This window comes from Cherax quadricarinatus, chromosome 14 (genome assembly GCF_038502225.1).
Source record: "Cherax quadricarinatus isolate ZL_2023a chromosome 14, ASM3850222v1, whole genome shotgun sequence".
NCBI classification, from domain to species: Eukaryota; Metazoa; Arthropoda; class Malacostraca; order Decapoda; family Parastacidae; genus Cherax; species Cherax quadricarinatus.
The window spans coordinates 11034563-11047494 of record NC_091305.1 but is presented as its reverse complement, the minus strand read 5'-3'; the positions used below and the strand labels follow the sequence as shown (position 1 = coordinate 11047494).

The following is a 12932-nucleotide window of genomic DNA, read 5'->3' as shown; positions in this document are numbered from 1 at the left end:
GTAGGTTTGAGCAAATGAGCGACTCTGTGATGTACAAGTGAACCCCCTTGTTGCCTGTTTAGTTTCTCACATCTGAATAGGTTATAACCTGGGATCAATATTTTACTGTCAAAATGGTCCTCTATGTGGGTCTCTGTGAAAGCTGCAAACATTGCATTTGACTCCGTGAGCAGTCCATTGATGTAAGGAACTTTGTTGTTTGTTGACGGCTGTAGACCCTGTATGTTTGCAATGATAAATGTTGTTATATTGATGGAATTTAGGGGGGCATTTGCTGGCTTTAATATCTGTTGTTCTGGAGTGAAGGCCAATAACTGTGCCTCTGCTCCAGAAGTGTTTTCAGTTGGTGTAAGATTTCTGTCATTTTTTGCCAGTCTTTTTTCCTCCATGGCACTAACAAACTTCCTTCTCTGGAGAGGTTATGGCTCCCTTCTTTTGTTTCCCATAGTCCAGCTGGTCTGTGTCTTCTTGTCCCCTTCAGATGACATGCCTGGCAGTATATGTTATAGCATTTTCTTTCATGGAGTGACGAGTGAAACATTTCGGGATGAAATAAGTTACAGGAAGGGGAGTTGCACCCTCCTATTGTCATGTGAGTACGCCATTTTTTTGAGATGGTCAGAGGTGTATGTCCCACCTGTTTTAATAGATATACCATGCCTGCAGATACCCAAGACATAGAATTTGCATAGATTGGAATTTTATTTGCTTGGATATTTTGTGGCTGAATTTGCTGCTGGTGCATTTTTTCTGTTTCCCCTCTATCTACTGCCCCCATATGGATATTAGTGCTTTCACAAGTTTTTACTGGTAATGTGTCAGCACTATTCCCTGAGGTCATGACGTAGAATTACGTAAGGGATTCTGGTTTTAGTGACATTATTCTGTCTGATAGCCATTGGAAAGTTAAAACAATAGGTTATGGTGAGCAGTCTCATTTTCTGTGTGATGTAGTTTATGTGCATGCATATGACACATAATCTATTTACCAAAATTCATATTCATGTATAAATAATTTTTATTTTACTGATTTGAAATTGTGATTACCTTCTACTATTCCCTTTGCTTGTGAAATATGGGAATACCTTTCTTTGATTGCTCAGTGACTGAAATACATTTAGCTTCTAAAGAGTACAAGTGAGTGAATGAGGTGTGTGTAAAATATGTGTGTGATATAGAAATAATAATAATAATAATGGAATATTTGCAGAGGAGTCTTGTGACTTTGAGAGTGATCACATGTGTGGATGGCAGCCTCTTGGAAGCCCTGGCCCAAATGACCCCAAGTGGGTATGGGCTGATGGTCAAGATGTGCCTTTAATAGACCACACTACAGGAACTGAAAATGGGCATGTACTGAGAGCAAGCAATAACTGGAATAGCAGTGCACTAAACTCAGCATTAATCTCTTCAAAGCTCTATTCGCCACAAGCTGTCTCATGTGTGAGGTGAGAGATCAATTATTTTAATTACTATACATATCAGTGAGTTCGGTTTTCACAGTGTGAGTTATTCACGGTTTACCGTAGTCCAAAAATAACCCTTAATTTTACTTACAATACTACCTCTAATTTCATGAGGCTTTATTTTTGTGAATTTCGATTATCGGCAACTTTTTTTTATCAAAATATAGCTTTTATTTTCGTGACTTACGACTTACATCTAAAATCAGTGGTCGTACGAAACATGTCCCAGTGGCCGTGCACACATAAAGCCTCCCACACACCATTCAGAGTTAGTCTGGCATTGTTTCTCGGCGAGTGACCATCACCCCACATGTTCATACCTAATAATCCATTGTTTTTGTGCTTGCAACTGCTAAATAAGCCACCATGGGCCAAAAGAAAGCTCCTAGTGCCAGCCCTTTAGTAAAGAAGGTGAGAAACATGATGGAATTAAAGAAAGAAATCGTAGCAAAGTACCAAAGTGGAAGAGGAAGAGAGAGGGGAGAATGTACCCTCTTCAGTGATTCTACAATATGTACGATACTACAGCAGCACGAATCGATGAAGGCTATAGCACCAGTCAGCAATAAAGTGTAGCATTAACAGTGTAGCAAGTAAGTTAAGAGATTAATCAATTGAAAAAGGATGGCATGAAACTTAACTCCTCCAATGTTATTGGAGCTATATAGGGCCACTGACAATGCTGCCGCCTCCACCACCACCACTGATATGTAGGCTTATACTGTCAGTGGCCCTTATAAACCCAACAACCACCACCACCACTCCTAACATATGTAATGACATACTATTTTATTCATTCTAGAATATAGTATGTCATATTTCTATGTTAGTAATATTGTTTAGTATGTAATATTAGATGAATTGTGGTAGATAAATAAGCTGTAGAGTTGATATTAGCATAATATTGAAGCATCTTGTTCTGTCTCCAAACAATAAACTCGCTTCCCTCTCCCCTCCTCCCTGTCTTCCATACACTAACAAGAGTCTTCAATAAAGGTAAGTGTGATGTTAAATGTTCATTTATGCATTTTATTATTGCTTTATATTGATTTGTCATTCCTTTCTGTATGTAAATCTATATTTAACCCTTTGACTGTTTTGGTCGTATATATACGTCTTACGAGCCACCGTGTTTGACATTTTTATGTATACTCAAAAATTCTAGCGGCTTCAAATCAAGCAGGAGAAAACTGGTAGGCCCACATGTGAGAGAATGGGTCTATGTGGTCAGTGTGCACCATATAAAGACAATCCTGCAGCACGCAGTGCATAATGAGAAAAAAAACTCCGACCGTGTTTTTGGATTAAAACGCTGATTTTAAGGTGCATTTTCATATAGTTTTTATGGTTATATTCTTGTTTTTGTAGTCACATTTGATAGAATGGAAAGCATATTATAGAAATAGAGGTGATTTTGATTGGTTTTACTGTGAAAAAGACCTTGAAGTGGAGCTCAGAGTAGGGGAAATGTTTGATTTTTGCCAGTGTTCAAGAGTAAACAAATGATATTGTCAAATAAATGTCCAACTAGCCATTCTAATATGCAGTCATGAATGGGTTGATGTTATTTATACAATTATTACAATATTGCATTAATCTGCATAACAGTAAATCTTCTATTTTTTGTTTGAATAAAAACTCAAAATAGAAAGCAAGAGTAATATCAGAGGGGCCTGGAGACGTGACTGATAAACAAAAAAAAATGTTATTTTAGAGCCAGGAATGTCTGCATTGTTTATTCTGGACCCTATTTTGAAATTGGCTTAATTTTTTAATTTGCCTGAAATTGGCCAAATTGCCAATTTCTGACCACTTTATTGGGTACTTGAAATCGGTAAATGGGCAGTTTCTTGTACTCAGTCGATAGAATAAATGGAGTTCTAAAGAAATAGTTATGAGTTTGGTCAACTGGAACAATGGAATTAGCCGAAAATAGGACTCAATGTGGGTGAAATCGCCAATTCCTAAGTATCGCTGAGGTCGTTAACTTTGCGAGAGCGTAATTCTGTAAGTTTTCCATCAAATTTTGTACTTTTGGTGTCTTTACCATCGGGAAAAGATTCTCTGTCATTTCATAAGATTTTTTTTTTTTTTTTTTTTTTTTTTTTCAAATATTTTGCGGCACCAAGAGGCACCTCATGATTTGGGGTTTCGACAGTCAAAGGGTTAATCTCTAAAAAATGTAATTTTTGTTAATACTTTTGGGTGTGTGGAATGGATTAATTGGATTTACATTATTTCTTATGAGGAAAATGGTTTCGATTTTTTGTGAATTTCAACTTTCAGCAGACTCTCTGGAACGGATTAATCACAAAATTAGAGGGTCCACTGTAATAATGACATCCAAGCACAAACGTAGTGATGGTGGCAGTTCTTCAGTACCTAAGAGAAGCCATTAAGTTCTTCCCATTAAAAAAAAGTGCTAATTCTCCTCTTATTGTGCATAACTTATCATTTTAACTTTATCATAGATATGTATGTAAATGAAAAATTATATATAGAGTTTGCTACTATCCACAGTTTCAGGTATCTGCAGTAGGCCTTGGGACATATTCCCTGTGGATACAGGGGCTCCTGCTGTATATTATAAACAGTGGAACTCTGGTTTTTCATACTTTATCCATTGCAGAAGGTCGTTCTGAATCCGAAATGTATGAAAACTGGATTAATATTTCCCATAAGAAATAATGTAAATACAATTAATCCGTTCCAGACACCCAAAAATATTAACAAAAAATACATTTTTTAAAGAATCGAACATTTCTCCTACTTTGAGCTCAATTTCAAGGCACTTTTCATCGTGAAAGTAATCAAAATCATATCTATTTCTGTAATATATCTTCCATTCTTTCAAATGAGACAAAAAAAATGAGAATACAACCATAAAAACCATACTAAAATAAAACTAAGGGATGGCTAATTGCTGAGAAGTGAACTCCATTATTTATGCTCTGATTTCTTTCACTTTTGGTGTATGTTTAGAAGCATCTTTCCTTCATACATTGCCCAAGTTTCAATAAAATGGTCCAAAAAACATATGAGATCCAATTCCCTAGATCAAGAGCAAAAGCCCTTCACCAGCATCAAGGAACCTCCCTTGAGGTTTGCTCGCTTATAGAAATTTTGCTCGCATGTAGAAGCAAAAAATCGACCCATCGACTGTTTGTATTTGGAAAAACTCACTTGTGGATGCGCTCACAAGTAGAAGTTCTACTGTATTATGTGTAGGTGTGGTAGCCAGGCAGGCTACCATATACAAATAACCCGCACATAAAAGAGAGAAGCTTACGACGACGTTTCGGTCCGACTTGGACCTTTTATTTGTGTATCGTTCCAGTCACGGTATTGTGCCTTTTTTTGTTATTTAGGCTACCATATCTACCACACCTGACTTCCTACAATAAATACTACTCGCCTCTTGCCTTACATTGAGACTACAAATATTTTAATGTAAGTAATGAATGTTTTTTTATGTATTTTACTTTTTATTATTTTTTAATGCTTAGTTCTACTGTTAATTTAGTATATGTTAGTGTAAATTTATCTGGCATGTATATGCATTTATAAGTGGAAAAAATGGCTTTATGCTTTATGGCAATTTCTACTTTATGGCAGCAGCCTAGAACCTAACCTCCGTATAAGAGGGGGCCCTACTGTACCTGCTTCTGAATGCCTGCATGTAGTTGGCTTCCACTTGTCAGTACTTATTCCACTTATTTTCCACTTTTACATTGAAGAAACACATCTTAATATCTCCATGTCTCATTTGATGTATAATATCTAATTCTGCCCCTTGTTTATAAGTGTACCTTGGCTCATATGTAAATTTGTATCTTCCCATGTATAAAAGATCACTTTAAAATTAAGAAATTGTAGAATACTGATTTAACCTTATTTTACCAACAGATTCTTTTACTTTGCACTGAAAGGGACTGCTGCAATACTTAGATTGTACTATGCTGAAGATGACACTGCTGCCACTGCAGACCTTGTGAGTACTCCACTGTGGTATCATGGATATATTGAAACTAAAATATGTGAAGGTTACTTAATTTAGGTGTAAATTTAATAAACAAATATTATTCTAACATCTTTAGTTGGTATTGGCATATGTAAACAACTCTGTACAAGCATTGTATCATGCTGAAATAATTATTACTAGGGTACAGGGGTAACAAATTGTGACTAATCATGAGCATTAATAATTTAGATAATTAGTGTTTGGTTGGAATTTAAATAAGCAGGCATGTGTGAGCATGTTAGATAGGAGTGAATGGAGGCAAATGGTTTTTGGGACTTGATGAGTTGCTGGAGTGTGAGCAGGGTAATATTTTGTGAAGGGATTCAGGGAAACTGGTTAGTCGGACTTGAATACTGGAGGTGGGAAGTACAGTACCTGCACTTTAAAGGAGAGGTTTTGAACATTTGCTGTTTGGAGTGATGTCTGAACTGTTGTATCTGAGTGTTTCTGCAAAGACAGTGATTGCGTGGATGATGGTAAAAGTGATGAATGATGGTGAAAGTGTTTCTTTTTTTGGGTGAGATTGAGTTGGTGGGAGACAGCCAATGTGTTGAAAAAAATAAGACTAATTTTTGGCAGATTAAGTATTTTAATTTGGTTTAATTTATTTTTTGTGAATTTTGTGGTATAGTTGACTGTCGATTAAAACTGTTCCCTATAAAATGTTTTTTCCCTTACACTATTGTCAAATTGTTGCATATTTTCATTTCACACTTCGTAAAATTCAGTTTCAATGGTTTTACTTCTTGGGAGGGAAAAAATTTCAGCATCACAAGCTGGATGGCAGGGATCTTCTCCGCCATCCAGCTTGTGGCGCTGAAATTCCCATACATTGCATCTGCCAAGTAACCATTCAATTCAATTCAAAGTTTATTCTCTATAAGGATTACAATGCTGAGTTTACAGAATTTGGGTATTGTGTGGTTTACATGTAGTAAAATAATAATTACAGAGTGTACCACTAGAACACCTAGCATGGCTAGGCATTTCGGGCAAACTTAGTTTAAATTTTAAATTTAAAATATTACAAAGTATGAGGTAAGTTGGTATTATGGCTAAGTGACTAAATACTAGTTTGTGAGTTTAGCAATGTGAATGCTTTTGTTTTGGCACAATACAGAGTTTCAGTATTGGAGAATCACGGGCCAACTTATGACTAGTTAAGATTCATTATTTTAAGATTGAGATTGGTATTTCTTTTTATGGTCAAATGGGTGAGTGAGTGTAAGTGTAAACCACCAGGTGGTATTTGTGTAATTAGTTGACAGGGTGTATCAGGGAGATAAGATGTTTTCTAATGGTAGTTTTGAAGGTGATGAATGTGTCTGCAGTTCTAGAGTTTTCAGGTAGGGTGTTCCAGATTTTAGGGCCTTTGACATACGTTGAATTTTTGTTAAGGTTTAGTCGGACATGGGGAATGTCATAGAGATGTTTGTGTCTGGTGTTATGCCTGTGGGTTCTGTCACAACTATCAAGAAAGTGTTTTAGGTCAAGGTTAATATTGGAATTTAAGGTCCTGTAGTTGTAGATTGCACAGTAGTAAGTGTGGATGTACTGAACAGGGAGTAAGTTTAGATCTATGAAGAGTGGGGGGGTGTGTTGCCAGGGATGGTATTTAGTGATTATTCTTACTGCGGCTTTTTGTTGGGTTATTATTGGCTTTAGGTGTGTTGCTGCAGTTGATCCCCAAGCACAAATAGCATAGGTGAGGTATGGATAAATAAGTGAGTGGTACAGTGTGAGAAGGGCATTTTGCGGCACGTAGTATCGTATCTTGGAGAGGATCCCAACTGTTTTGGATACTTTTTTGGTTATGTGTTGGATATGGGTGCTGAAATTCAAGTTGTTGTCGAGGTATAGGCCTAGGAATTTGCCCTCATTATGTCTGGCAATTAGAGTGTTGTCAATTTTAATGTTAATTTGTGCAACTCCTGCTCTGCTACCAAACATAATGTAGTAGATTTTGTCAGTGTTAAGCATAAGCTTATTGGCTGTCATTCAAGTCAATATTTTGATCAGCTCCTCGTTAACAATGGTGTTGAGGGTGGCAAGATTAGGGTGACAGATGACATAAGTCGTGTCGTCAGCAAAGAGAATGGGGTTCAGGTGTTGGGATACGTTTGGAAGATCATTGATGTATATGAGGAAGAGCAGGGGACCAAGGACACTTCCCATGGCACCTAGGAGGCATGCAAGTGATGTAGGAAGTGGCAAGACAAAGTAAAAAAAAATTCAAATCTTGGAATTATGAAGAAAATCAAGATATTAGGTAAGTTTAAATGTGGTGCCTATGTAGTGGTCATGGCGAGGGCTTATGTCCTTAACCCATAAAAGGTCCAAACATATATATATATGTTCTTACCGCTAGTGCCCCAAATGTATATTTACGTTTTATTTTTCCTGCCTCCAAATTTGGCAGGATTGGCCTGAGATGCCTGGTCAGCATAGAATGTGTCTTAACACTCGGTGTGCACTGTATTAAAAAAAATCTGGGACCAGTTAGTACCCTGTGGGAGCACCAGTTAAATTGAGTGCCAACTAGAGAAAAAAGTGAAGCAAACACCAAGGATTCACTGATGTCATGTCGTATTAACATTCCCCTTTTAAGTGGAAAGTGATGTTGACCCCAAGTTTAGTGACTTTGAGGTGGATGTGGCCACAAGTGGTCGAGAAAATATCAAAATCCTTGATAATAACCCTTGTGCAACATTCGTGCAACACCCTCTCAGAATGTCTTATAACCTATGCCCTAAGTAAAGAGAAACTATTCTGGAACATGTCTATCTCTGTCTGTCTCTATCTGTCTGTCTCTGTCTCTATCTATCTCTCTCTTTCTGTCTCTGTCTCACAGGTAAACATAAATACAATTACACATAGTGTAAATTACCTAGGATAACCCCAAAAATCCAGACAAAGTACTTTACTGTGCTTGTAGATATAATGTGTAAGAATACCTGTTGGTACACAGTGGCTCTCTCTGAGGCAGAGAGAGAGACCAGCAGACTGAGAGACAGATAAGCAGAGAGAGAGATACCAAGCTCATCAAATGTGACCAATTATCTCATCTTATCACTGCCTTGCCGGATCTTATCGCTGGACCCTCGCAGGCGCTCATCAAAATGTCACCCCTTATCTCATCTTATCACTGGACCGCTCATCAAATGTCATGCACCCTCGCCGAGCTTGTCACTGACTTGTCTTACATCATGCTTGAAGGGAACTTCTTTTTCTTCTTCTTCCTTCTTCCTTCTTCTTCTTCCTTCTTCTTCTTCCTTCTTCTTCTTCCTTCTTCTTCTTTCTTCTTCTTCCTTCTTCTTCTTCCTTCTTCTTCTTCCTTCTTCTTCTTCCTTCTTCCTTTCTTCTTCTTCCTTTCTTCTTCTTCCTTTCTTCTTCTTCTTCTTCCTTCTTTTTCTTCCTCCTTCTTCTTCCTCTTCTTCTTCCTTCTTCTTCTTCCTTCTTGCTACTTCTTTCTTCTTTCTTTTTATTATTGTATACTCATCCAAAATATTTTGTATATGTTCCTATATTTTGTATATAAATATTTTGTATATATTCCTAGACAATAGTAAATGACCAAGGCAGGTGTAAATGTCCACTAGTCAGTGTGTTTGTGACAATTTGAGTACAATTTTAGAACCTAATATTAGTGTCAGAACAAAGATTGGTTATGAAATGACAAGAACTATTATAAATTGTAATTATCAGAACATAAAAATTATATAAAATAATTTCAAAATGAGAAAAAAAGGTATATCGGCAAGCGGCAGGACTCGATGTTGCTGTCAGGTGATCACCAAGAGCCAACTTCGTGGCCTCATATCTCGTTAAGTACTGACCCTAATTTTGTTTTTTATCCTAAAACACTTACAAAAATGTGCTCTTTATTTCTGTATAAAAAGAGATTTTTTTTTTTTAAATATTCGGGGCACTAACAGTAAGAACTTACATACGTTTGGACCGTTTACGGGTTAATGAAGTGTCAATTTGTATGTATGATTAAAAAGAGTGAAGCAGATATAGGGGATTGTGCAATGAATAACCAGGGCTGTTGTCTGATTTGCTGACTTGACTGACTTACTGATTTGATTGATTTACTGAATAACTTTACTGATTTACTGAATGACTGACTTACTGACTGACCTGATTTACTGACTTCATTGATTTACTGAATGACTGACCTGATTACTGACTGGCTTATTGACTTGACTGACCAACTTGACTGACTTACTGACTTGACTGACCAACTTCACTGACTTACTGACTTGACTGACTGATTTACTGAATGACTTGACTTACTGACCTACTCACTTGACTGATATATTTAATGACATTTTATTTAGTGAATTATTGACTTGACTGATTTACTGACTTGACTGATTTACTGACTTGACTGACCTACTGACTTGACTGATTTACTGAATGACTTGACTGACTGATTTACTGAATGACTTGCTGACTTGACTGATTTATTTAGTGACTACTGAGTTACTGACTGACCTACTGACTTGACTGATTTACTGACTTACTGACTTGACTGACTGACCTACTGACTTGACTGATTTACTGACTTACTGACTTGGCTGATTTACTGAATGACTTGGCTAGCTTACTGACTTGAATGACCAACTTGACTGAGTACTGAATGACTGTACTGATTGACTTACCAATTTACTGAATGACTTGACTGACTGACTTAAATGAGTGACCTACTAACTTGAATGACCTACTGAATTGAATGACTGTTCTGACTTGACTGACCTACTGACTCATTTGACTGGACTGAGTTACTGAATGGACTACCATCTACCTCAGCCCAGATGGGCCTCAGCATGCCTCTCCACTCCCTCCTTCACAATCATCAACAGACACCAGCAACTACGATTTAAGGTAAGAAATATTTATGTTGCATTTATAGCCTTGAACAACAGAAAAAGTTATTCATAACGACAGTGAACAACAATTGCATTATCATTTTTATTTGCGTAAGATTTGGAGATTTAAACAAAAGTTGTTTGGTTATTTTGAGGATCCAAGGAATGTAACCATATTTTTCCCATAAATTCTTCAGTTCCTTTAACGTGGATTCATCTCACACTGCATTTTCAGGAACCTAAGTACCATCTTAATCGACAGTCTACTGTAGTTTAAAGAAATTTTTGTTAAAAACTTTGAAAGTGGGTACAGGTAGGTGTAAAGCTCATGTAGAGCATTATGTATGCTTTATATTATCTTTGATAAGTTCAGACTGTTTTGATTAGTTTTAACCCTTTGACTGGGATATTCAATTAAAGTTGAACACAGTTTTTTTTTCTCTGATGAGCTATACCATTTTTGTTTGTCAAATTTTCCTGAAACTTTAAGAGCATATGAGTACAGTTTCGAAAAGTTCGTATTATGTTCAGCATTTCAGACAGGCTTGCTAGGATAAAACTGGTTAAAGGAGCCTGGCATGTGTATGCTAACAGTATGTAAATATGACATATACATATAAAGAACTAATTATTTGGAAAATTTTTGCTCCTGGGAAGCCTGATAAAACTCCCCTTGAGTGAAAATTTTCCTAATAAAATCTTTTAGTGTTATACGTGTCATATTTATGATTACAGTATTTAACCCTTAAACTGTCCAAATGTAGGTCTACGTTTGCTCGTGTACTGCTCTGAACGTAGATCTAGGTTTTTTTACATTGTTTCTTATGGAGAAAATCAAGGTCGGTGTCCTACGCGCGCAAACGTAGATCTACGTTTGGACAGTTTAAGGGTGAACTATATTATGAGATTGAATGTGTAATAGTTTTGCCCTAACACAAAATTAAAGCTGTGCATAAAATATTGGAAATATAGTAGACCATCAGTTAAAATGGTAATTGTGTTCCTGAAAACTCAGCATAAGACGAAATAATGTAAAGCAAACTGAAAAACTAAAGGGAAAAATAGGATTACATTCCTAGGACCCCAAAAAATGCCAAATGATATTTTTATAATAAAATTTTACAATAATGTGGTTGTTGTTCATTGTTGTGATGTATTATGTTCAATGTATGTATTACTTAAGACTACAAGTGTTACAGAAATGATATTTCTTACCTTAAATTGTGGTTGCTGGTGTTTGTCGATTGTGAAGAGAGTGGAGAGGGATACTGTGGCCCTACTGGGCTGAGGTGGATGGTTGTTAATTGCCATCTGAGGTGGATGATTGAGGTTCTGGCACTAAAGTCAATGGTTTTACTGAAATATGGATAAATTCTGTAATGCATCTCTGGTTTCTTTTATCTTACGGTACATTATACAGCTGATGGTAAGGAATCATCAAGTGCTGTAGACCCCATTTTAGAGCAGTGCTGCTAGATTTATCAGGATCCTCTTCACTGAAAGTTTGCAATAATATGGAACTGCTTATATAACTGTTGCAATGCTAATTGTTTTTCTTCAGGTTCTTTATCTTCTGTTATCTGCCTCCTTTCTATCTGTGCATTGAGCCCTGTCAACATTTCCTCTGGACTTGTCTTCATCATCATCCTCTAGAGCTCATTCACATCATCTTTCTGCATATCTTCAAAGCCATCACCTGGTAATCTCCTTGCCAGCTGAATTACTTCCTGCATCTGGCTCTCAAGCAAGGGTAAACTAGTGAAAGAATTAACTACACAAGGCCATAACTTTCCTCAGCCTGCATTTAATATTGATTGGAGTACTTTCTTTCCATGCACTTCTAGTATAGCTGATGGCATCTGCAATGTTGAATTTCTTCCAGAAGTTTAGTACTGCCAGGTTGGAGTCCGATCCCATTCATGCAACCAGCATTTTCATCAATTTTCATCACTTTTCATGTGATGAATGACATAATGACTCCACAATCCAGTGATTGTATCCAGAAGCTTTGTTGTTTGTGGGTTCACATCCAAGAAAGTTTTTGGATGAGTACAGGAATTATCAAGAGTGAAGAAAACCTTGAATGCAAGGTTCTTGATGTGCAGGTAAAACTTGTCTTCAGGAATACAGTGATGCTTAAACCATTCAATAAATAATTTCTCTGTCATCCCTGCTGACTGGTTTGACTTCCAAATTACTGGTAAGGTGGTTTTATCTACACCTCTCAGAGCACGAGAATTTTGGGAGCAGCAAATAACCATGTGCTTACACCTGAAATCACCTGATGCATTACTGCAAAGGAGCAAGGCGAAGCAATCCTTGGCTGGCTCGAATTCCAGTGCACTTTTCTCTTGCTGACTGATGTAGGTTCTTGTTGGCATTTTCTTCAAAAACATACTTGTTTCATCAGCAATAAACACTTGCAGTGGCTTGTAGCTACCCTCAGAAATAGTTTTCTGCAATTCAGCAGGGAAATCACTTGCTGCTGTATGATCAGCTGAAATACTCTCACCAGAAAACTTAATCTTATGTAACTTATTACATAACGTAAACTTGTGGAACCAGCTGGTGCTA

At 36.9% G+C, this 12932-nt stretch overlaps 1 protein-coding gene across 2 annotated transcripts in view; it reads left to right on the top strand.

The window, feature by feature from the left end:
- LOC128698674 (MAM and LDL-receptor class A domain-containing protein 1) overlaps positions 1-12932 on the top strand; it is a 696795-nt gene that overhangs the window by 73592 nt on the left and 610271 nt on the right. For both annotated transcript variants that reach the window (XM_070084847.1, XM_070084846.1), the window contains exons 10-11: positions 1211-1448; positions 5373-5457. In XM_070084847.1, coding sequence (XP_069940948.1) covers positions 1211-1448; positions 5373-5457 — 323 coding nt within the window. The remainder of the gene's footprint in view (positions 1-1210; positions 1449-5372; positions 5458-12932) is intronic.